The sequence below is a fragment of the Gymnoscopelus microlampas genome, assembly GCF_963454915.1.
Source record: "Gymnoscopelus microlampas genome assembly, chromosome: 1".
NCBI lineage: Eukaryota > Metazoa > Chordata > Actinopteri > Myctophiformes > Myctophidae > Gymnoscopelus > Gymnoscopelus microlampas.
Window position 1 is genome coordinate 57,301,732 of NC_139962.1, and position 26,324 is coordinate 57,328,055.

Consider the following 26,324-nt stretch of genomic DNA (forward strand, 5'->3'; position numbering starts at 1 on the left):
TCTGACAAACAAATGATATGTTCATTGTCATGACATGACCAAAACAAGATATGCTTTGGTCTTTTCTGCCTTTATTTGACAGTAAAGTAGTGAGAGAGGAAACAGGAAGAGAGATGGGAAGTGACACACAGCAGATCGGCTGCCGGGCTCTGGAATAGAACCAACCTGTCTGTTATCAGACCCCCATCAGCCCCCCAAGAGAACCACTTAAACCCTATAGGCCTATACTTATTTGACGGAGGTCCCCCAGGGGTCTATACTGGAACCTCTCCTGTTTTTGCTCTAAAATATTTACCCAAAACTATTATACATAATACACAATACAAGCTCACTACGTGACGCGTTGTAACAGTGGAATAGCCAGAACGCTAGCATAGGTGTAGCCTAGCGTTTTTTAGCGTATTTTTATACTTTTTTTGCAGGTTTGTGACAGATTTAGGATACCTTATATATACATTGTTATCAAAATGGCTGAATATGGTATTAAAGAATAAAAAATACAATTATAATCTTTTTTTGTGGGGGGGGCGGGCAGAAAAACAAAATGGGTGGGCCCAGGCCTACCTATGCCCACCCGTGGCTACGCCCCTGCGTTGTGAGCTTGTAGATCGGCTATATTGTTCACCCCGGAATATGGACGCTGGTGGTTAAACTCAATGAAGGTAAAACATAAATCTTAATAATCATAGGAAAAATAGATTTATCGTTATCAGGACTAGACAGTTTGGCTTCCCAGGTAGAAGATTAAGTAAGGAAAAAGAATATCTCGAGTTATTATAGATTCATACCTCAGTTTTAAATCAACATGGGTTGCAAAGTCTGCTTTGTTCCATCTCAGGAACTGGGCCACGGCGAAGCCATTTGTAACTCAGCGAGATGCATTGAAGCTGGTTCAGGCTTTTATCTGTTACTCATCTGGTCTATTGTAATGCACTTTTAACTGGCTTACCCAGAACCCTCATTGGCAGATTGCAACTCATTACGCCGCTGCTAGGGTTTTAATGAGAACCAAGAAAGGCGAGCGTATAAGTCCAGTTCTGCGTGCTTTGCACTCTGTATCTTTTAGAATAGATTTGAAGGTCCTATTATTGGGTTTTTAAAGCCCTTAATGGTATTGCACCTGTCTACTTATCAGAATGTCTTTCCTTTATAGAAGCCGACGGTGCCCTCTGATCCTCTGCTGCAGGTCTTGTAACTTCGCTGTCCTTGGATTAATGACTCCTGCTTACTCTGGCACATTTTGCCCACGGACTAACTGGGATGTACATTAATCCATTTAGACCGGGAACGCATCTGTGTCATTTTTAGATTTCTTTGGCTAATAGCTATGAGCTTGTAGATCTGCTATTTTTTTGAAAAATCATGAAAATTGGTGCAAATCTTTGAATATATATTCTTTTAAAGCGAACGTTTGTAACTCAAATCTTTGCTTCTTGGGATTAGACAAATGTCTTCTGAATCCTAACCGTTTTTTTGAAAAACGTATGTTGCTATAATCAGTGGTTCTCAAACTGTTTCATGTCAAGGACCCCCAAAATGATATGTATTTGGCCGCGGACCCCCATCTGAAAACATTTTGTTCCAGGGACCCCCCAGAAGCAAAGATTTGAGTTGCAAATGTTCGCTTAAAAAATAAATATATATTCAAAGAATTGCACAAAATGTTCACGATTTTTCACGAATAGCAGATATACAAGCTCATAGCGCGGCACTCGGTGCCGCGCTATGAGCTTGTAGATCTGCTATTTTTGAACAGCCGAAGTATGAAACAATGGTTGAAGTGGTTACACACATGCGCTCCCAGTCTTAATGGGTTAAAGATGCCTGCTCAACTGCTGTAAATGCTTCGCCGTCGATAGATCGTACGCCGTATATATTGCTCGTTACGTTGGCCGTCGATCGACTGTACTGTACATACTGTACATCCGGATAGCCGCTGTGTAGACTGGCTGACACTGTACATAATATATCACACTGCATGTAGATCAGCCTCACAGCCAATGGTCTGTACACTATATCATTCATGGACGATAGATTTGTGCGCATATTACCGGTGATATGTTGTACATTATACTTATGACTATAATAATATGTGTTAACACAGTGTCTATAACTATTTGGGTTTTTACTTTTGAACAGGAGGAGTAGGACAGAGGCGCTTCATCTTCCCGGTGTGGGCTCCTCACTAGGGTACCACCACCCTGGGCAAGACCTGGGATGTTGGTTGTCTAGGAAGTTGACAACCGGAAATGGTTGAATTTGGCAGAAGTACCACCCAAGGAAATGACGTTGATGCTTTACAAATCTGTTAACATTCTCCGTGAATGAAACGAGTGTTGTGATTGGTCAAAAAAAAATCGTTTCCGGGGGAAACGGAAATCCTGTCCACTCAGGACTTCCTAGACACTCGCTGCTTTAGGTCGTGACCAGGCTCTTCTTTTCGCAGATGAGTGAGGCTGGGACCGAGGTTAGGGTACCACAGCAGTGGCAACACAGAAATATAAGGGGACCGTTAACCACTTGAACCCCATATTGTTGAGCGGAGTACCTCTTTACTAGTGTATTTTCTGTTATTGTGGGGGGGTGTCACTAGCTGTCAATCAGCTAGTGACACCGTGTGTGTGTGTGCGTGTGTGTGTGTGTGTGTGCGTGTGTGTGCGCGTGTGCATGTGTGTGTGTGTGCGTGTGGTCAGTCCGTGCTATACCGCAGTGCTTCCCAACCTTTTGTGGAGGAGGAGGAAGCTGTTTGCAGATCTGCGGGTGGAGCTTTGGAAATATTTGGCACCTCTAAATTTAAGAGGGTGGATCTTAAGTAGTATGTGTGGTGAACATTGTGTATGTTTGGGGTATTCTGTATGGTGTTGTGTGTGTTCTGTCTATTGTGTGTATTTTGTATATTCTGTATGTAATGTTTTTTTTGTATTTTGTATTAATGTGTATTCTGTATATTGTGACGTGTATATTCTTATTGTGTAGTTTCATCAAATGTACGGAACATGTTAGACTCTTTTCTCATCAGTATTCAGTAACTCTTTTCCTTTTCTTTTTCACTGAATAAAAAAAACAAAAAAAAACAGCTATAATTAATATTCATAAATAAAGTCTCATTTAACCAGCAATGAGCCACGGTGACATTCAGGTGAGAATGATAGAGTCGTCATGCATGACTGTAGCCACTAGCACAGGCAGGTGCAGGGTGCTGCGCGTCGCTGTAATTAATGAGGATGAATGGGAGCGCCACAGGGACAGGTGACACCTAATCGTACCCTAAATAATGTCCTCACATTAACCCATTAAGACCGGGGAAGCGTCTGTGTCATTTATTTGTCTATTCAAAAAAATAGCAGATATACAAGCTCCGAGTGCCGCGCTATATGAGCAATCAATAGATCTGCTATTTTTTGAAAAATCATGAAAATCTATATATATTTTTAAAGCAAACATTTTCAACTCAAATCTTTGCTGGGGATTCTACGAATTATCAGTTTATTTATTTTTTAAACGTATGTTTCTATATCAGTGGTTCGATTGGAGTTAAAAATGTTCGCTTAAAGATATATATCTATATATTCAAAGATTTGCACACATTTTCACGATTCTTCAAAAAAAAGCAGATCTACAAGCTCGTGGCGCGGCACTCATATGAGCTATGAGCTTGTATATCTGCTGTTTTTTGAATAGCCAAAGAAATCTTAAAACGACTCGGATGCGTTCCCGGTCTTAGTGGGTTAATTACAACGATGACGCAGCAGGTTTCATAATCACTTTCACAATTTATGAATTCCTGTGAAGAGGCCGGGCCGTAACGCACGATTACGGGCTAACGCGCTAAGGTTATAAATGTCGCGCGGCGTTACCGACAGGGTTTAATCAGATGCAAAGACATCGACCTTTGATCCCCATTCCCGTTATTTCTCGTGGTGCGAGGCGCTTGTAAATATGTCCGCCTTTCAGATTGTCCTTTGATTTAGAAGAGCAGGGTCAATCAATACCCCGAAATCAATTCCAGAAACACAACCCTATGTGTTGTTGTTGTAGTGGGATGGTGGCGGAAAGCAAAAAGACAGGGACTTTGGATTCTAACCCATTCAATCCGGGAACGCCTCAAAAAATGTCTTCTATCTAAATCCTAACAGGTTTTTGAAAAACGTATCTTGCTATAATCAGTGGTTCTCAAACTCTGTCATGTCAAGGACCACCCAAAATTATATATTTGGCCGCCGACCCCCATACAGATGTGCCACTTCAAAACTTCACACGTTACTGTTCTTTCCCTGAAAGTGCCCTGAAAATGCATTTTTCCTCCCTTTTCTGCCCTTAAAAATGCACTGTTTTGCCCCTGAAAAGAAGTTGTCACTACACCCCCGTTTTTCCCTTCAACAGACATCCATATACATGAGAACAAAAGAATGTGTGTTGAAGAAGGTGTCAGACTCATTATGAGGCGAAAGATGATTTGAAGAGGTCCTTGACCAGTTACTCAAATTAATTAGCATCATAAAAGCAGTGATCATCAAAATAATTCAGCATTTTAAATGCCCATCTTTGTCCCTCTTATTGCCCTGGGAATCCCCTGAAAATGTACTGTCTTGGCGATGGCAGGACATTTGAAGTTTTGAAATGGCACATCTGTATTTAGTTCCAGTGACCCCCCAGAAGCAAAGATTTGAGTTACAAATGTTATATATTATGTTCGATTTGCAAAAATGTCCAAGATTGTCAAAAAATAGCAGATCTACAAGCTCATAGCGCGGCACTCGGTGCCGCGCTATGAGCTTGTAGATCTGCTATTTTTGAATAGCCCAAAGTATAAAAGAATGGTTATAGCTCAAATCTAAAATGACACAGATGCGTTCACGGCATTGAACGCGTTAACCGCTTAAGCCCACGCTCACACCCAGGCCTTTTGTGGTTAGAATCTCCGCTATGATATTGGGAGGTATAGTGGGTTCAATCCCTGGCTGAGTCATACCAAAAGACTATAATCACGGTACTGATGCCTCCCTGCTTGCCTTATTAAGCTGCCTATATCCCGGCACCGTGAGGCATGCGGTTTCATATACCGTAGGAGTACAGTAGTGTGAGTCACACTCACGGAAAACAGGAGAGCTCCTGACCTATGAGCTACAAACGCGTCTGCCGTTTCAGAGCGTTTTTTGAAAACTAGTGCGTAATACCCGTTGTCAGCGGCGCATCATTTGCGGGCCCGACACCTTTCAGTGTCATATGTGTCATTCATCATATTCAGTCGTGTAAAGTCACTAAGTACATGTACTCAAGTACTGTACTTAGGACAGTTTGGAGGTATTTTGTTTTACTTTACTGGAGTATTTCCAATTTTCAGTACTTTTACTCCCCTGCATCATTTGAAAATTGTAGATAGGCTACTAGTTACTTTGTACATTTTGATTATTATTACAAAACATACATTAACCACTTCAGCCCTATATTTCGGCCATTTGAAAACAGCCGATCTACAAGCTCACAATGCGTCGCGATGCGACGCATTGTGAGCTTGTAGATCTGCTATTTTCAAAAGGTTTTAATACATTTTACATATTTCAAAACTTGTGAAACGGGCCATTCTGCATAATGAGTACTTTCTACTGTTGGTGCTTGAAGTACATTTTGATACCGATACTTTTGTACTTTTACTCAAGTAAATGTCTACATTTCTACATTGCAGCATTGATACTTTTACCTAAAGTAAAACATTATAGTACGTTTTCCACCACGGATGGACCGCATGCTGGTTCTGGAGAACCCGCTGATCCGACCGACTTCAAACTCGGCACTGCACTCCCTTGGGGGGGCGTCAGCATTACACACTCTGAATGTGAAGGCGAGTGGTTGGATATATACGCTCCACATATATACGCAAAGAGCAGACATACTCACATGCTCACAGAGATCACAGAGGAATCTATATAGCTTTGGAAATGCCTTTTTCCATAGCAGAGTTTTTTTTACATATAATGACATGACAGAATAGGGACGACGGGGGTGAAAGCGGTGAACATGAATTATGAGAAAAGACAGACCTTCTGATGAGGTCCAGTCTAAATGGGTTTCTCAATCATAAAAGTGGGCCACGAGCGGTTTTGACAGGGGTGGGAGGTCCAACTTTAACCCATTAAGACCGGGAACGTCATCTGTGTGTCATTTTTTTGATTTCTTTGGCTATTCAAATATAGCAGCTCATAGCGCGGCACTCGGTGCCGCGCTACAAGCTTGTAGATCTGCTATTTTTGAAAAATCGTGAAAATGTGTGCACATTTCTGAATACATATATTTTTAAGGCGAACATTTGTAACTCAAATCTTTGCTTCTGGGGGGGTCCCTGGAACATAATATTTCGAGATGGGGGTCCGCGGCCAAATACATATCCTTTTAGGGGATCCTTGACATGAAAAAGTTTGAGAACCACTGATGTAGCAACATTTAAACATTTTTTTTTTTTAGGATTTAGAAGACATTTTGTAGAATCAGGACTTAACGGGTTAATACAGGAGAATATTATTCAATATACTCAGTCCCGACATCATAGCCAACGTTAAGGTCCAGGTCCCAGAGTGAAAACCACTGCCCTGAATGATGAAACTTAACATATTTATAGGCTCAATGTACAAGAGGCCTGATTGATTGTTTGATTCCATCCCAGAGATCCTATACGTGCATAACACTCATTACGAGCTCACAAGCAGAACCAATTATCTCAACATCTTCTCTCAACCCTGAGCATTAATCTGACATTGTCATGATGTGTTACCTTACTGTACATGTGATGAATTAATCCAGCGATTTGTACAACGAAACAAAGCAGCTCTACAAGCAGATCTACGAGGTCATATTGCAGATTTTAGATCTGCTATTTTCATAATAACTCCCGAAATGGGGATGCCAGGGTTAATGTGGTTAACATACATATTCAATTAAATTGTTGAATTGTAATATTATCAAACATAACAATCTAATATATCACTATCAGACAGTCTTTATGCATTTCCCAAAAAGGAAATGCATGTATTTATTTTTCAGTCAGACGGGATACATACAAACATATCTCTGCTGTCCGGCAGAAACCAACTAACTCCAAAATGTTCATTTTTCAGGAAATGACAAAAACAAAACAAAAAGTGGAGTTGGGAGGTTTTGCTCATTTTTTTTTGGGGGGGGGGGGGGGGGGGTTCTGCCTTCATTGATAGGATAGTAGGCTGACAGAAAATGGGGAGAGAGATGGGGGGTTGACACAGAGCAAAGGTCATTGGGATCGCTTTACAGCGCGACACGCTGTAAAGATGGATTACCAGCAAACGTGGTATGCGCCAGGACCGCAAGGCCACCGGACACCTCAGGTTTTGCTCATCATTGATAAAAACAGCTTAATGGACCTCCAAGCTCACAATGAGGTTGGAGGTCAAAAGGGGGTGGAGCCTGGAGTCAGCAAAACCAACTAACTCCACCCCCCTTTGGTGGACTTAGCTGGTTTAGCAGAAAGTTTGAGGATCCAATGGAGTTAGCTGGTTTTGTCAGAAGCGCTTTTTAAAACGTTTCATTCGTTCAGAAGTTGGTTAGCTGGTTTCTGCCCGACAGCAACGAATACTGTATATAGTACCTTTATTATAAGGATAAAGCCCTTTTCAAAGGGGTCCTTAAAACATATCCCCATATCAGAAGCAGAGCCATGGATTTCACACATTTTTGTACAGGATTTCCAAAGTAATGCATGGAGGTTATGAACAGTGTATCATCTCATAATAATCCTTAACCCATTCAATCCGGGAACACATCTCTGTAAGATTTCTTTGGCTACTCAAAAATAGCAGATATACAAGCTCGTAGTGCGGCACTGAGTGCCCCGCTATGAACCAGTGGCGTAGCCAGAACGCTAGCGTAGGCTGGGCCTAGGCAGGAGCGGGTGGGCACAGATGCACGTGCATGCAGCGCGCGTGCATGTGTGCCCATTTGTGTTTTTTTTTGCATTCTTTAGCGTTTTTTTTATGCGTTTCTTATGCGCGAAAATGCGTGGTGAGGTTTTTGATACTTTTTTTGTGGGTTTGTGACGGATTTCGGATACCTATATATACACTGTTATCAAAATGTCTGAATATGATATTAAAAATAAAAAATAAAATGATATATATATATATTATTATTTTTATTTATTTTTTTGGGTGGGCAGAAAACAAATGGGTGCCGCGCTATGAGCTTGTAGATCTGCTATTTTTGAATAGCCAAAGAAATCTAAAAATGACATGCGTGCCGGGAATGAATGGGTTAAGGTGCTGAAGTCTTTCTGACAGGGGAGGGATAGTTCAAAAAAAGACATGGCTGCCTTGCTCTGACAACCTCCAAGTCCTCTCAGAGGAGAAGAAAGAAACACGGGTTCTTTAGGATAACCCCCCCCCAAAAAAAAAGGTTCCCACACCACGGACCCCGTTTGGTTCCATTCGTACACTCTGTGGGTCACATTGAACACGCAGGGTTTCAGAGTGCAGCTGAACCTGGAAGGAGAGGAGACCTATATTTCCACAGCGTGCACATGTCCTGGGAAGCGTTGTAGCAGTGGCCTTTATAGAAGTGGGTCATCGGCCTTGAGCCGCGTGGTTCCACTCTGCTGAAACTGACACAACCACGCCACAAGCCCAGGTCTCTCTCTCTCTCTCTCGCTCTCTCTCTCTCTATTTATACTTCGTCCTTCGATGGTGTTGCTTAGTGGAAATAGACGATTTATAAGCTCACAACGCGTAATGGATTTGACACAATTGTGAGGATCATAATTGTGTCAAATCCGACGGATTATAACTTAATTTATTTCTCTCTCTCTCTCTGTGTCTTTATGTCTGTCTCTGTCTCTCTTTTTCTCTTTGTCTCTCACTCACGCACGCACGCACGCACGCACGCACGCACGCACGCACGCACGCACGCACACACACACACACACACACACACACACACACACACACACACACACACACACACACACACACACACACACACACACACACACACACACACACACACACACACACGCTCGTAGAGACAAACAGACAGAGGGGCACACATGGATACATCGTAGAGGTGATCAATCACAGCTGAGGGCTGACAGGTGGAGAGAGGAGACGCACATGTACCTCTGCTCACTGTCTGGTGATCTGACACTTCACACCTGGGCTGCCGTGTGTGTGTGTGTGTGTGTGTGTGTGTGTGTGTGTGTGTGTGTGTGTGTGTGTGTGTGTGTGTGTGTGTGTGTGTGTGTGTGAGCATCTGTTCCAGCTGTGGAGAAGCAGTAAAATAATCTCTGCGTTTCTCTGTATGGAGGAGTTCAACCTGCTTCTCATGACTCACAGCCTGCTTGTGTTTGCACGCACGCACACATTTGTAGCACTATACTTGTGAGGACATACACATTTTAGGAAGGTATTTCATGATTTTTTTTCAACCAATTTATTTTGCCATTTTGAACTCTAACCCTAAAGACCAAGTTAATTTTTTGCACTGGTGATGCTCATATAGGTCATAATGCAGATCTACAAGCTTGTAGATCTGCTATTTTGGGTGCATGACACTGGCACGCAACTAAATATAAATCAAGTTTAAATAGAAGAATATTTGTTTTAACCATGAAACAACCATTTCACTTGTGAGGACCAGGAATGGTCCTCACATTCGCGATGGTGTAGAGATGAAATGGAGGAGGCATGCTGGTCTAACACTGCCTCTGCTTTATATTTGACCAGAGGGTCAGCATTGTGACCACACACATACGCCCACATGACCTCCCACACTCTGCTTTCACTGGTCACTGTTCATCCTGACCCGCCCACGCCCACTTAACTTCTGACACTCAGGTTTCATACATAGATCACTGTTTAGACCAGTGATTCTCACCCTGTGGGCCTGTGAGGATATTATTGCAGTTGGCCCTCCACATAATTGGCAAAACACAAATATGTTAATGAAAATATAATATCAACATTAAAACAAATTCATGTAAAAAAAGGTGAATGCTTTTCTTAAAACATTGTCAATAAATAGGAACTTATACTACATTGCTTTGACATCGTATTATAGGCTACTCATTTGAATAATACAAGCATAGAATAAGTCAATATTTGAATAATAAAAAGCTAAGAGAGAATGAGTCAATACTCTGATATGAATAATAAAGGTAAGATGAATTCTGACAATCTGGGGAGCAAGCTTTTATGTACATCAAACAGTAATGGTTAATCGTCTGTGTCTCAGAGGAGGGCTGTGGACAGTTTAGTTTTCTCTCTTTCTTTTATTATTACTGCGAGAAGAATGGCTTGTATTATACTGAGCATTAGTGAGGACCAATTATATGAAGATAGGATGAAAATGGGTGAAGTGGTCCTTCTAATCAAAATACCTGCTCTGGATTGTCAACCTTACTTTCCACTCAATATCAGCCTCAATACAGATGAGACTCTAGCTAGAAAAATGTTGTTAGCTGCTGCTGATGGCCACAGATGACGTGATAATGTCATCACTCTCTTTTCAGAACAAAAAGTTCAAATCCATGCCTCATGCTTTTGATATTCCTCCTCTTGTCACCGGTGGTGGAGATATGTTTTTATCAGACTGAATGATGCATTAATGATATTTATGTAACCTACGTGTGATAACCACACATATTCTAGTCCAGTGTAGAGAGACGGGAAGTGACATGCAGCAAATAGTTCGACAGGCTTGGAATCAAACCGGGAACTCTCTCTTGCTGTCAGGCATTAGAGGCCATGAAGCTATGTGCCCTAACCATTCGGCAGGTTGCCTCAAACCAACACATAGACCCCACCACTTTCAACCTGGTGTCCCTATAGTCACTATATAATTGGGAAAAATGTATACATGACAAAATAGCAAAAATAGACAATCAATCTCACAATTGTGAGCTGGTAGATCGTCTGTTTTCACTGTGTGTCACTCTCATTTTAAAATAGGGCATTCATTTATGGAAAAACAAAACAAAACATTTAATAATATTTCCATATTATGGAGATACAAGGTTTTCTGCACCACATAGATGACTGACTCACTCTCCCAGGCTATGGTACCAGTGTGTCTGAAGACCTCTACCATCATCCTGGTGCCCAAAAGTGCAGCAGCAAAGAGCATGAAAGATTTTCGTCCAGTGGCTCTCACCCCGAGACTCATGAAATTGAGCAACTAGCCATGGTCCACATAAGGAATAACATGGGCAGTAATGTGGACCCACACCAGTATGCCTACAGAAAGAGACGCTCTACTTCGGAGTGAGACTGTGTTGTCTACTTCGGATGCTGTGTCGTCTGTCATACACACTGCTCTCACCAGTGTTGATGTCGTTGACTAAAACCATGACGAAAGATTTCGTCGACTACCTTTTTTCACTGATAAAAACTAAATAAAAACTAAGCTACGATGACTAAAACTAAGACATATTGACAATTTCGTCAACAAATTAAAAATATACTAAAATGTTAGTGGAGGAGAGATCCAGTAGAACTGAAAGACGAGTCATTTCATGTTTGGTTGTGCTCAGGTGTTGCACTCTGAAAATAGCAGATCTGCAAGCAGCGCAACGCGTTGTGAGCTTGTAGATCGGCTATTTTCAGAGTGCAACCAAGTGCATCAGCCATTACGACGCCATCAAGGCACCGCCAAAATACATTTTAGTCGACTAAATCAACTGTAGATTCAGTTGACTATAATCTTAGGATATTTAGTCGGCTAAAACTAGACTAAAAGTAAAACATTTCAGATGACTAAAATATGACTAAAACTAAATGAAATTTTATTCAAAAGACTATGACTGAAACTGTGGTGTAATGTTATTAGCTGGCCTGAACAGGTTAATGTTGATGTCATGTTATGGGAGGCCTTCGGGCTTAGGAGACCTACAAGGAGCGTGCCCGGGAACCGACCAGGAAGTCTATGCTAATAAGCTGCACGACATGTGAAGACGCTGTATTGTATGACGTAGAATATTGTTCAGTAAACAACAGTCTAACGCAAGCTCTGGTAGTTTTCATTGTCTCTAAACGAGAATTCAACATGGTGTCAGAAGTGGAGCTACTTTGAGCGACCGAACGTTGACTTTTATTGAAAGAGAAACCGTGAAAAAGCCGACATGGACGGTGGCGGGGACGGAGCCGCCGCGGCAGCACAGCCGCAGCCGGCGGTAGCAGCACCGCAGCCGGGGCACGCAGCAGCACTCCAGCCGGTGATCGCGGCACCTCCGATGGCGACGTTCACCATCAAACCTCCGGAGCCTTTTGACTTTGCAAAGCCACACGAGTGGGAGAAGTGGATATGGAGGTTTGAGCGTTTTAGACTGGCGAGCAACCTGAACTCCTCCTCCTCCGACGCGAACCAGGTGAATACACTGGTATACTGCATGGGGGACGAGGCTGACGATTTGACAAGTTTTTTATCCCAAAGAAAAACGTCATATATGAACGGGCCAAATTCAACAAGAGAGTACAGCAGCCTTCAGAGACAGTGGACGTATTCATCACAGCACTTTATGCACTGGCAGAGAACTGTGAGTATGGCGATCTACATGACGACCTCCTGAGAGACAGACTAGTAGTGGGCCTTCAAAATGCATCCCTGTCAGAGAGCATGCAACTGGATAAGGACCTCACTCTAGCAAAAGCCATCACAATGGCCAGACAGTCTGAGGAAATTAAGAGGCAACAGACTGATCCGAGGGATTTAAGTGCTAGCAAAGCAGCTATGGATGATATGCATTTTAAGAGGGGGAAACAGAACAAACTCAGAAACAAAGATCAGACACAGGGGACAGGGACAAAAATTGGAAATCTGATAAACCTGTGCAGAACAGAGCTGAAAATAAAGCATGTGGCAAATGTGGAAAATCACCCTCTCACCCAGTGTCACAGTGCCCAGCTAAGAGTGCAGAATGCCACCACTGTGGTAAACATGGTCACTTTGGGAAGGTGCTCAGATCAAATAAAACTGTAAATGAAGTGGCTGAGGATGTGGATGAACTGGAGAGGACCCATGGATGGCTGATATCAGCATAAGGGGCAGCACAGTGTCCTTTAAAATAGACACCGGGGTAGACGTCACAGCTCTCACAAAGTTGTCACCTGGAGACCAGGTTTGGATTACTGACGCAAAGGCACAAGGGACAGTGACATCTGTACACCACAGCCCACGGTCCTATCTGGTCAGTGGACCACAAGGGACACTGAGAAGGAACCGTCAACATCTCGTGCCTATGCCAGAGTCTCAGGATGAGAAGCAACCTGAGCAGGAGGACATTCCTCCGTGTGCAGGCTCACGGAGGAACCAAAAACGTCTCAGAGCACACCCAGTGGTGTGAGAACAAGGTCGGGCAGAGAAGTTAAAAAAGCCACAGAGACTAGACCTGTAGTAAAAAGAAAAGGAGGGGGAAAAAATGTCTTTGTAAAAGCATGTGAAGTGATTGGTTTTTGTGCTCAATCAATGTGACATTTGGTTTGGTGTTTGAAAGAAGAAAACAAAAAAAGAACCTGGTTTTGTTGTTACATTTGAAATGACAAAAAGGAAAGCATGCTGTGATTTCTGTTGTTTGAAGGTACACTTTGAATGTTCTCTTTTGCAAGCAAAGTTAAGAAGATAATTGTGGGAGCCAAGTTCGATTATTGTGTTTATTATATCAATAACTGCTTATTTTGTGTTTGGTAGTGCTGTGCAGATTCAGTTGATGCTTAAAGGAGGTCAGAGCGACACAGTTTTTTGACCGTAGTATATCTTTTTGTTTGAGAACTTGCTTTTAGATGACTTTGTAACCAGGGAACACCTTTTTGTTTTGGAATAAATCTTTTGGTGATTATTTTTACTACGGAGTCTTGTGAAGTTTTTCTATCAAGGAATATACACGAGTATAGAAACGTGCCTCTGAATTTCAACCACTCACATTCGTCAAAAAACTGTGTCGCTCTGACCTCCTTTAAGCATCAACTGAATCTGCCAGGTGTTGTGTCACTTAACAAGCCAGCTTACTATCCTGGATATCATTGTGAAGGGCATTCCTATTGCCTCTTAGTCATTCTACTTTGTGGACAGTGATACCCAGACTGTGTACTGTTTAAGCCAGTTTGCTCAAAGAATGGCTGAGCACGAAAACGAAGATGCAACCACGGTTGTGAAGGCAAGGGCTGTGAAATTAACACCTAAAGCATTGGAAGAGAAATGGCAACGTGCCACTAATTTACGAAAGGCTAAGCTAGCTAAACTAACTGGTAAAATGAACCAGATGCGCCAGTTAATGGATGAAGGTGATGATAAAAACGTAACAGTAATTCAAACACAATTGATGGTGGAATTCAACAGTCTGTTTGGAGAGTTTTGTGACTTGCATACCAGCGTTAAAGGGATACTGGAACAGATTTCTGAAGAAGAAATGAACCAAGATAATTCTACATGGTTTGAACCCAGGGCTGAAGCCTTTAACGAGTTTGTGGACAGTGCTAAGGCTTGGATAGAAGGGGCTCATCTACGCATTGCAGAAGCAGAAAAATGTAACAATGAGGTGCAGCCATCAGATAGTGTATCCGTCACAGCTGGCAAGAGCAAAGCAGCTTCTGGTTCTCGAGCCACATCTTCTCGTGCATCATCGTCTGCTATGTCTGCCCGACTAAAGGCAGAATTGGAGAGAGCTGCGTTGTTGGCCCAAGCATCCGCTCTAACAGAGAAACAACACCTAGAGGAACAGGAAGCTCAACTCAAAAGAGAGAGTGAGGAGCTGGGAGCTAAAATAAAAAGAGAAAGGCAAGCACTGGAGATAAATACAGCTTTAGCAGCAACTGACGCAAAAATTAAGATCTTGAATGAGTTTGATGCAATTCGTGCCTCATCCAGAGCATCAAGAGCATCATGTCGTGATGGAATGAACTCCTATTTCGAGTCAAAAAAGGCTATAGACTTGTTAGCTAACAAGCAATCAAAGCATCCCTCAGTCACAGCCCCAAATAATGACACTCGACCTAATGTTCAAACTGCTGCTTCTACTGCGCCACAGGCAACAACATCTTTACAGGGTGTCGCTGAAATGTTAGCTAAGCAGCAAAGATTAACCTCTCTGCCTCCTCAGACCATACCTGTGTTCAAGGGAGATCCTCTGGAATATCGGCTGTTCATTAGAGCCTTTGAACATGGAGTAGAGGATAAAACGGAGAGTAGCAAAGACCGGCTCTATTTCATGGAGCAGTACACCAGCGGACAGCCCAGGGAGCTGATAAGGAGCTGTCTCCACATGAAACCCCAGCGTGGGTATAGAGAAGCCAGGACACTGCTGGAGGAACATTTTGGAAATGCCTACAAGATCGCAGTGGCATACATCAACAAGGCTATGGACTGGCCTAACATCAAGTCTGATGACGGCGAAGCTCTCCAATCATTTGGCCTCTACCTCACAGGTTGTCGTAATGCTATGACTGATGTGGAGTACATGGAAGAGTTAGACAATGCGGCGAACATGCGTGCCATCATTGCCAAACTCCTGTACAAACTGAGGGAAAGGTGGAGAGGCTTAGTCTGTGGTATTCAGGACAGAGACAATCGCAGAGCCAAGTTCAACGACCTTGTGAACTTCGTCAACAAGCAGGCTAAGGAAGCATTGCACCCGCTCTTTGGCGACATAAAGGATGTTACCTCGAAGGGTCAAGCTAAAGGTCAAGTGGATGAGAGGTTGCACAAGAGTAGTGGAAGGAAGACAGGCTTCACCACAGCAGCAACTATCACCAGTAACGAAGCAGGGAGTTCCAAGCCTAAGGAAGAGGATGAAGTTGTTAGCAGACAAGGCTCTGCTTTTTCTAAACCATGTCTCTTCTGTCAGGGTGGAGAGCATCCTATGGAGCAATGTAAGAAGCTTAAGAAGTCTCTTCATAAGGAGAAGATTGATTTCTTACGAGGAAAGGGTCTGTGGCTGTGCTTTAGCTGTCTGAAACAAGGGCACATGAGTAATTCATGTACGGAGAAGATGAGCTGCCAAGTATGTTCGCAGTCACACCCTACAGTGTTGCACTTTAATGTAAAAAATAATGCTGCAAACAAGGAGCCCGGGACTGAAGACAAACAAGGAAGGGAGACAAACAATGAAGAAAGACTGACAGAGTCAGTTATAAGTGGGTTCGTGGGTGCTGATGTAACAATCTGTGGAGTCACGGGTGCTGAGAACTCAGAAGGTGTCTTGGCAATAGTTCCAGTTCAGGTCAAGAGCAACAAGGGCCAAAGGGTTACAACCACTTACGCTTTCCTTGACCCTGGCAGTACCGCATGCTTCTGTACAGAGGAACTAATGAAGGAGCTCAACATGACAGGCAGAAAGACACGTATCCTGCTGAAGACCATGGGGGGCAAAAGGGTTGTTCACAGCCACATGGTGTCGGGCTTAGAAGTGAGCAGTTTGGGCAGTAATGATTTTCTGGGGCTTCCTAATACCTACTCCCAGAAGACCATTCCAGCAACTAAAGACAACATTCCTCTGCAAGAGGATGTCACTAAGTGGCCTCACCTTCAGCAAGTGTTACTACCAAAGATAGATGCAGAGATAGGACTGCTTATTGGGACTAATGCGCCCAAGGCTATTGAACCCTGGCAGGTCATTGCCAGTGTAGATGACGGCCCATATGCTGTAAGAACACGGCTTGGCTGGACCATCAATGGACCTCTCAGGGAATACACAGGACATGGAACAACAGGTGCACTGATACAAGTTGCAGCCAACCGCATATCAGTTTCCAGACTGGATGAACTCTGGAGTCAGCAGTTCAAGAGTGACTTCCCTGAGTGCGAGCAAGATGAAAGGCTGGCAATGTCAAGAGAAGATCTCCAGTTTCTTGACTTGGCCACACAGTCAGCTACAATTGTGGAGGGACAATACAGTGTCACCCTGCCACTGAGGAACAAGGACATGAAAATGCCCAACAACCGTAAGATTGCTAAGCAGCAATTCAGGCTCACCAAATGGATGGGCAACAACAGGGCTGTGCTATCCGCCATCCCAGAAGAGGAGAGTGCAACGGAGATGAAAGAGCTCGACCTGGATCGTGATGCGCTTCCCATTGAAAGGGTTTTGGGAGTGCACTGGTGTACCCAGCCAGACAGCTTCAGGTTCAAGGTCATCATACCAGACAAAGTACCCACCAGGAGTGTTTACAACCCATTGGGTATCCTGGCACCAGTCGTGCTTCCAGCCAACGGAATCTGATACCTGATGAGTTAACTCATAAATGGTCTGCATGGAAACCAGAGCTACACCAGCTGGTGGACATCAGAGTGGAGCTTACTGCAGCTACCTTGGCTGCTCGTATGGACAAGGTGTCGAGATCGGAACTGCAGATGGAACTCAAGGAGTCCGTGTTCTGGTCGGACAGCACAACCGTGCTGAAGTGTATAGGAAATGGAACAAGAAGATTCCGCAATTTTGTTGCAAACCGAGTGGAGACCATCTTGAAGATCTCTAAACCATGTCAGTGGAGATATGTCAATACTTCATTGAAACCTGCAGACTATGCATCAAGCGGACTCAAGGCAGAGAAATTCATCCAAACCCACGCTTGGCTACAGGGGCCGGACTTTCCCACCAAGTGTAAGGGAGAATGGCCTATGGGAGAATGGCCAAAGAACTTAGACCACCATGGGGACCTAACCACGGAGGACCCAGAGGTAAGGAACGCCGTGGTCAGTGCTACTGCAGTTACGAATCATCCAGACAATCCTGGACAAGTATGGACTGGAACGCCAGGTCTGTATCAAGACAATAGCCAGTTCGCTCGACAGGCCCATAACGAAGATTTGCCTCCTCCAGGAGGCTGAGTGAGGCAGTGCTTTCAAGGTCCTACATACAGACAATGCCCCCCCCCCTTTACACACACACACAGCCAAGTAAAGGTGAACGGTAAATCAAGCAACGAAGAAAGGAAGACACAGAGTGACTTTAATGTCTTTGGCTCCTTGTGTTTTATATAGTTTTGTAATTGTCTCCAGTTTAGAGTACAATTAGGGGCCAGTATGTGGGAGCCAAGTTCGATTATTGTGTTTATTATATCAATAACTGCTTATTTTGTGTTTGGTAGTGCTGTGCAGATTCAGTTGATGCTTAAAGGAGGTCAGAGCGACACAGTTTTTTGACCGTAGTATATCTTTTTGTTTGAGAACTTGCTTTTAGATGACTTTGTAACCAGGGAACACCTTTTTGTTTTGGAATAAATCTTTTGGTGATTATTTTTACTACGGAGTCTTGTGAAGTTTTTCTATCAAGGAATATACAGAGTATAGAAACGTGCCTCTGAATTTCAACCACTCACAATAATTGCTGTTTATTGTTTTTATTTTTCTTTGGAAAAAAAAAAGGAAAATGTTATTTTGCTGTTTGGGGAAAAGAAGAAGAAATGTGATTTGGAATGTGTTTGCTAATGAAAAAAAAATGTCATGTTATAACTGCTCCTAAACTGTCTTTTTCTGAGGCAGAGTAAACCACGCTCCAACTGATGTTCACTAGGGCTTTTTATTTCTCCCAAGATGAGACAACGTGAAAAACTGTGAATGAAATGACATAAAACAATAATATTTTTTAACCACAATGAATTATAAACATGAATTATTTATGTCCTTGTTGACAGCCATGCTGTCTTCTTTTTAAATGTCCATGAAATGTCCACATAGCAAATGAAATGTCAATTTTTAGTTGCATAAACACACACACACAAAACAAGAATAATAATCATTGTGCAGACCAACAAAATAAACAAGTGACATACCGTGTGCGCCTTCTGCTCAGATATATTCAGGAGTGTTAGTACTTTTTATTGTTTTAAATATTTTCTTCTTGACATAGACAGAGCTCCTCAAAGCTCTGAACAATTGTTTGTTCTGATTACCAGCACCTAAGCTCACACAGGTGAACCCAATGCTGCCATGATTGGTGTCACGTGATATCTGCTCCAGCAGGCCACAATGCAGAGAACAGTAGAAGGCACTATCACCATCCATGCATACAATACAGTATATTACCCAAAATAAACAATATTCACCCTTTTCATATTTTCAGAAAAATAATATCAAATACCACAACATTCAAAAACTCTGGAACAGCTACACATGTTACATGTGGATGTAATGTTCAAGGTGTTAACAGAACAAAATGTGCTGTCAAAATCAACACTGGCTCTCACCCATCTGGAGGGGGGGACGCGACTCATACTGTATGTTTTAAGGCTGCTGTTCTTAGACTTTAGCTCTGCGTTTAACACCATCATCCCGCAGACCCTTGCCAATAAGCTGCTGCCCCACCCCCCCCTCCCCCTGTTCATCAATGCAGCTATGGTGGATACGGTTCCCAAGCTTCAAGTACCTTTGGAGTGCATATTTCCAAGGATTTGAAGTGGGCTATACAAACACCTCTTACATCTTAAAAAACGGCCCCCCAGCACCATTATTTCCTCAGGAGGCTGAGGCAGGCTGGCCTCACCACCTGGTATGGGAACTGCTCTAATGCCGACAAGAAGGCGCTGCAGAGGTTGGTGAAAAACGGCCAGAAGATCACCCACAGTATAGTCACCTCTACGTCAGCAGGTGTATAGGACAGGGGTGATGCAACTTTGATGATGGAGAGGGCCACTATATTTCCACCCTGACTCCAGAGGGCCACAGTGCATATACTGTCGGGCAGACCGTATTTTAACTTGTTTCGTAAATTAATGCCATACTTCGCCATTCTATGTCACGCAAAAGTAGCAAAAATAGCAGATCTACAAGCTCAAAACGCGTCGCACCGCAGCGCGTTTTGAGCATGTAGATCTGCTATTTTGGAACTGAAATCCAGATTAGTTTTGCTATTTTTTAATTGGAATCCTGAAAAGTAAAAATTGTATTTAATTTCAAATGCATTTAGTTATACTTATGTAAACTTAAATACAAATATATTGGACATAAAAAAAGACTATATATTAGTAGCTCAATGACTAGTATTCAAATTCTAGACTGAAGTAATTAAAGCGGGTCATGTTTGCATGTTTGGAAATTGGAATTGTAACAGCTGAAGTCAATAACAAATCACTATTCCGATATTAGCCTGTGGGCCGCATTAAGTGAAGGTGGGGGCCGCACGTGGCCCCCGGGGCCGCCAGTTGCCCGTGTATGGTATAGGAGCACTGCGGCCCGCATTATGGAGGACCCCACTCATCCGCCCCATGAACTGTTTAACCCGCTCACTCCCCGCGGGGAAGAGGCTGCGGTCCGTCAAAGCCAGAACTGAAAGGCCTAAATGCAGCCTCTAACCTCAGGGGCTGTTAGGCTGTTGAACTCTAAGCCCCAATAAATGCACTTTCGCAGTTCTGCCTTGCTGTGCTATTATACAGTATATGTCATGCTGCCATGTTATCTGTTTAGATAAATGCTGGATGCTACTGTTTTTAATATGCTGCTCAGTTTTAATTCACTGCACTGCAAGCATGTAAATCATTGGTTCTCAAAGTGGGGTCCGGGGACCCCCAGGGGTCCTTGAGGGAGTTCCAGGGGGTCCCCAGCTAAATGATAGGTAGTTAGGAACCAGATTAACCCTTATGGGTCTGTAACTCAGAGAGTGTACAAATGGAATTAAATTAACATTGATTTTACAATATAAATTGGGCTCCCATAGAAATACCATTAAATGGGAGTCCGTAGCCTAATGCATGTCAAACTGTGGGTCCTTGAAATTAGAATGGTTGAAAATCACTGCTAGAGCCGAAAAACATCTTCTCTTATGGGGGGCCTTGGCATATCTTTTCAAATGGGGGTTTGCGGGCTAAATAAGTGTCAATTTGGGGGTCCTTGACATGAAAAGGTTTGAGAACCACTGATGTAAATGACAAATAAAGGGAACCTTGAACCTTGACAGGAAATGTATCAACCCCATTTCAATGAGTGACCTTCTCTCTCTCCCAGCAACACACACCTGTTGTCCATCACATTCTTCCATCCCTCCCTACCTCACTCTCTCTGAGTAAACATTTGTGTTGCAGATGAATAGCCTGGCTCATACAAATTGCGGCAGAAAAGCCGGAAAATAATTGCAGATATTGTCCGATTTCACCTCAGGACACCATTTATGATCATCACCTTTCGCTGTGAGAAGGTGCAGGATGTAATCTAGCCACGCTGCAGGTGGCAAAGGAATAGCTTGACGTGTTTGACATTAATGCTTATTTCACGAGAGGAAAAATATCTTTGGGGGTGGAGAGAAAGGTTAGTACCTGCTGAGAGGGATAAATGGTCATCACTCTTCGCCATTTTCCCCCGAGGTCAAGCTAACTCTGAAGATCATTTGCATTTTTCTTCTCCGTTGAAGTCTGCTTCTGTCCAGATTTGTATTTCTTTTTTTATGTCATCCTTCCACTTTTTCCAGTTTTTCGCATATCTTCTGTTCTTATTTTTTTTTTCTTTCTTGTGGAACATTCCATTTGAATGCACCAGGAAGCCTGTTTTGGCTTTGTCGATCACAACTCCTTATCGTCAAGCCTTTTAGCCCGGTTACAGCCTTGGTTATACCACTAACCAAACACTCAGTTCCTTAGAAAAGGTCAGAGCACTTTCTACCACAGCAAAGTGAGGTCATTTCTTATTACGGTAGTGGAATTTCAAGGCTAAATCCTGGCGGATAAATGCTCTGGATTACATAGAAGGAGATGCACTCAAGGTTCCCTTCATAGATCCATAGGAAAGAAACTTCCAAATGACGTCATGCTTTCACCAGTTCTATGGGGGATCATTTTGAATGATAGATAACAGTGGTTTTCAACTCCTGCCCTAGATTTGTTGTCTAACAAACAGTTAATTGCATTTACCTGCCATCTCAAGTCCACATATAACTGATTAGAGATGGACATTTTAAATGAATGCCATTATGGATCCCAAAGGTTGAAATTGGGAATCAATTGTTCAAAACTCAATTATTTTCAGTCAATGAAAACTCGCTTCACTTTTCATCATACACAATTTGTCAATTGTTTGATAAAAGGGATTGGGAAGTTACTTGCTAGTTTCAAAGTGACCTGACAATGCCTCCTGCCTAAAAAAACAGTGGCTCCCAGGTCGTCCTGTGACATCAGTTAGGCTATATATATATATACACATCATTACATACATCATTATGACGTCATCAACCTGTGTTTATAAGGAGCTGACTCAATGCAGTTGTCAACAGTATGCCGGTTGCAAAAGTTTACTGGGGGTACGGAGAGGAGGATGGCCCACATACGTGGGACTCGACCTGGCAACCTGGGGATCACCAGTCTCCCATTGACATTGACCCTCGCAGGGCTGAGTACGATCCTTTCCTTAAACCCATCGTCCTGTCCTATGCCAAGTGTTCCTCGAAGACAATTGAAAACGACGGACATTCTGTGTTGGTAGATTTTGAAGATAAGGATGACAGATCGTTTGTGTGTGACGGCCCTCTTGAACACCCCTACAGACTGAAACAGTTCCACTTCCACTGGGGGGAGAAGGGCGGTCAAGGCTCTGAGCACGCCGTCGCCGGAAAGCGGTTCCCCTCTGAGCTTCACGTGGTACACTGGAACGCCGTCAAGTACAAGTCATATGACGAGGCCAGGGCGGCCGCCGATGGTCTCGCCATACTCTGCATCTTTGTAGAAACGGGTGATGATAAGAGGGTTCCACAAGATAACAGTGGACTCCGCACCATAACAGATGCTCTGTACATGGTTAAGTACAGTGGAAGAGCCGTAGATTTCAAAGGCTTCAACCCGACGTGCCTCCTGCCCAGCGGCCTGGTCCACTACTGGACCTATGCGGGATCACTGACCACACCCCCCCTCAGCGAGAGTGTCACCTGGATGATCCTGAAGGAACCCATCCTGGTGCCTGAGAAACAGATGGACAAGTTCCGACAGCTCCATTTCAATAAAGAGGAGGAGGAGAAGAAAATGATGAAGAACAACTTCAGGCCCCTTCAGCCTCTGAAAGACAGGAAGGTGTATGCCTCGTTCAATTAGCCGGACCTGTGGAATACAAAAATGGACGTGCCAGAGTGCATGCACAAATTTGAGTGTACTTAAGTTAGAGGAGGAGTACCACCGCTCCTCGGCAAGAACACTGCAGGTCCGGTGCGTAACAGGAACGGGACATAACAGCAGGGAAGAAGGAGAGGACTGGAGCAGCTCGCACATTTAAGCCTTTTTTTATTGATGAAGGTGCTAGCAAAGGTGACTGAAGTTTTGATGTCAACTACGTCTTCCTCAGAGTCTCCAAGTACCTTCACATGTTTTATTTAAGCGGTGCCAGCCACTTCTATGAGTGACCATGTGTGTTTGTCCGTCCGTCCGTCTGTATGAGCACATAGCATAAACAGCTGCAGCTGATTGCAACACAAAGATGCAATCAGCTGCAGCTGAGATGCACACACACAGGCCGGCAAAGTATGTGACAAATCCGAGAGTCTGAATGCCAGCTCAACGCCCACACATCAAATAGAGTAGTACCGTCTGAATACCAGCACCCACACATCAAATAGAGTAGTACCGTCTGAATACCAGGGCATAAACATAACATAGAGTAGTACCGTCTGAATGCCAGTACCCACACATAAAATTGAAAAAGTGCTCCTCAGAGCACTGCCAGACCCCTAGTGGTTGAAATCTGAATGGCCGGACTTCGCATGACGTGTGTGCAGAGGAAAAGAGGGACAGACCGACCGACAAAGCCTCCTGTAGGCCGACCCCCTGGGTCTGTCAAATAGAGTAGTACCGTCTGAATACCAGCGACTACACATCAAATAGAGTAGTACCGTCTGAATACCAGCGCCCACATATCAAATATAGTAGTACCGTCTGAATACCAGCGCCCCACGTCAAATAGAGTAGTACCGTCTGAATACCAGTGCCCATGCGTCAAATAGAGTAGTACCGTCTGAATACCAGCGCCCACGCGTCAAATAGAGTAGTACCGTCTGAATACCAGCGCCCACGCATCAAATACACAAGTATCGTCTGAATACCAGCGCCCACACATAGTAGTATGACCCATTACTGTACCATGTATGGAAATCTCAACCTGCCATCTCCCACATCAAGAGGAAAGCAGCACTAGCTGCAGTTCATTTTTAAATGTATTCATTTTAATTATCCACAGTATCTGAAACAGCTTATGGAACCTTTCACTTCTAGACATCAGCTAAGACATTGTTCACAGATTTACTTTGAAGTTCCAATTGCATCTAATTCAGTTGCCAACAAATCATTTATGTTTAAAGCTCCTTCTGACTGGAACAATCTACCTGTTCAAATTCGTTCAATAACATATTTTCAATTGTTTAAAATTGCGATGTCCTCTCACCTTGAGATTACCTGACGCAATGATTCATATACGTGCTATGCGTATGTTGTTATTGTTGCAGTTGTTGTTGTGTTATCGGTGTATGTTTTGATTTTTGTTTCGTTTGTTGTGTCTGGTTGATGTTAGAATTGTCTATAAAAATATTTTGTCTGTATGTAAGTGTATTTTGTAATTTGCGGACTCCCTTGAAAACGAGATGGTTCATCCCAAGGGGTTATTACTCAGACATCAAACAGAGTAGGCACCGCTTACTCACACTGGGTGTGATTTTTTAAAATTATTGTACAAATATGGAGTCATGAGGTGAAGAAAGCACAGCAACTGCTGTACGAGAAGCGGTGTGTGGTCAAAGCTCACCGTATTGTCAAGGACATGCACCAACGCAGCCACAAACTGTTCACTACGACTGCGGCCAGGCACGGAGGCCCACCATAGTATCAAGGGAAAGACCACCGGATTTCTGAACAGCTTCCACTCGACTACCATCAGACTGCTGAGCAAGGCCCGATCACCTATCGCCTACCAACTGGAACACTTTGCTTGAAACAGACCATTTTTTTCATCCCTTTATATGGATATGTTCCTCTGTGTGGACTTTTCTTTCCCTGTGGACGTGCCATGTGGATTTATTTTTTATTTTATTTACCTGTGAAGTTTCTACCACTTTTGTTTTTGCACCATATGTCTAATCATTCACATATATCTGCCACTATGTGGACCTACCAATGCGTTACTACTTTAGCACCTTGTGCTTAACCTCATGTCTATCTGCTAGTCTTATACATACATATAGTATATAGATATAGATATAGAGTATGTAGATATCTTGATTCATTCTCTAAAACAACAAAATGATGGAGCTTATGCAAAAACAAATATCAGCCATGATGACCCCCCTGTAAACTATTGATGTGACAATAAAGTTGTCTCTGAATAAAGCTGATTCTGGACTGGGCTGAAATGTTCCGCTACTAGTGCTATTGTAAGAGAAGTCTAAGTAGGAGTGTTGTTCAAGTAGCTATGCCTAATTGTCTCCGCCAGGGCGATGGAGAGTATGTTTTCACTTTGTCCGTCCGTGTGTGTGTCCGTCCAGCTTTGTCCGTCCGTGTGTGTGTGTCCGTCCAGCTCCATACATGGGCACATGGTCTGTGAACACCTAACATTGGTTAAGCTTCACGTGACATCACAATATGTAATATAAATAGGTAAGACAGAATTAATCAGGAACAGTTTTACCACCTCGTCTGGCGGAGACCTGTGCTCCGAGGAGCACATTTTCTAGTTTGTATTATTTTTTGTTTCCTTGCACCTTATAGGCTACCCTAACCCGTGGAAGGAGGAGGGGTTGACATGCTCCTCGCTCAGTGAGATGTCATTAAGGGCCAGGCAGCTATGCTGTCAGTCCAGACACCTTCCAGAACCTCTGAAGTTCTGGGATTGTGTTTTGTGTACAGTTCCATGATGAAAAAGGACTGAATGTGAAGCGGGGGGTATGTCACAAAAACATTAAAAAAACCCTGCCTCCAGCACGCCACCTACATTATTTATCTTGTGACAACAAACAAGCTTTTAACAGAAACATTCACAGAATCGCCCCTGGGTTGGGTTCCCAGAACTCAGGCTTAGTACTACCCCCAGAGCAAGGACAAAACGAAACACACGTGAAAACAAACACACGTGTCACTTAGTTCTCATACAGTCGAAATAACTGGCCTACAGTAAGTAAGTAAGTACATTATATTTATAAAGCGCCTTTTGAAATAATGTTACAAAGTGCTACATTGGAAAAGAAGAAAACAATCAAGTAAAACAAGTAATGCTCGAGAATATTATGAGCAAAAGTGAAAGTACAATTCTGCATCAGGTTCCCTTAAACAATATACACTTTAGCTTGGTTGTAATTCCTCTAGCTAAATCCATTCACTGAACCGTAGCTAACATGGTGTGTGCTTGGGTAGCTTAGACAATTGAAA

General features: G+C 43.2%; 1 protein-coding gene across 1 annotated transcript; it reads left to right on the forward strand.

Moving 5' to 3' along the window:
• Positions 1-22,202: 22,202 nt before the first annotated feature.
• LOC311044159 (carbonic anhydrase 7-like) lies at positions 22,203-23,012 on the forward strand (the record flags this gene model as incomplete). Its single annotated transcript, XM_084055578.1, has 1 exon — positions 22,203-23,012. The coding sequence occupies one exon, from the start codon at positions 22,203-22,205 to the stop codon at positions 23,010-23,012; it is 810 nt and encodes a 269-aa protein (XP_083911704.1).
• Between the last annotated feature and the right edge of the window lie 3,312 nt (positions 23,013-26,324).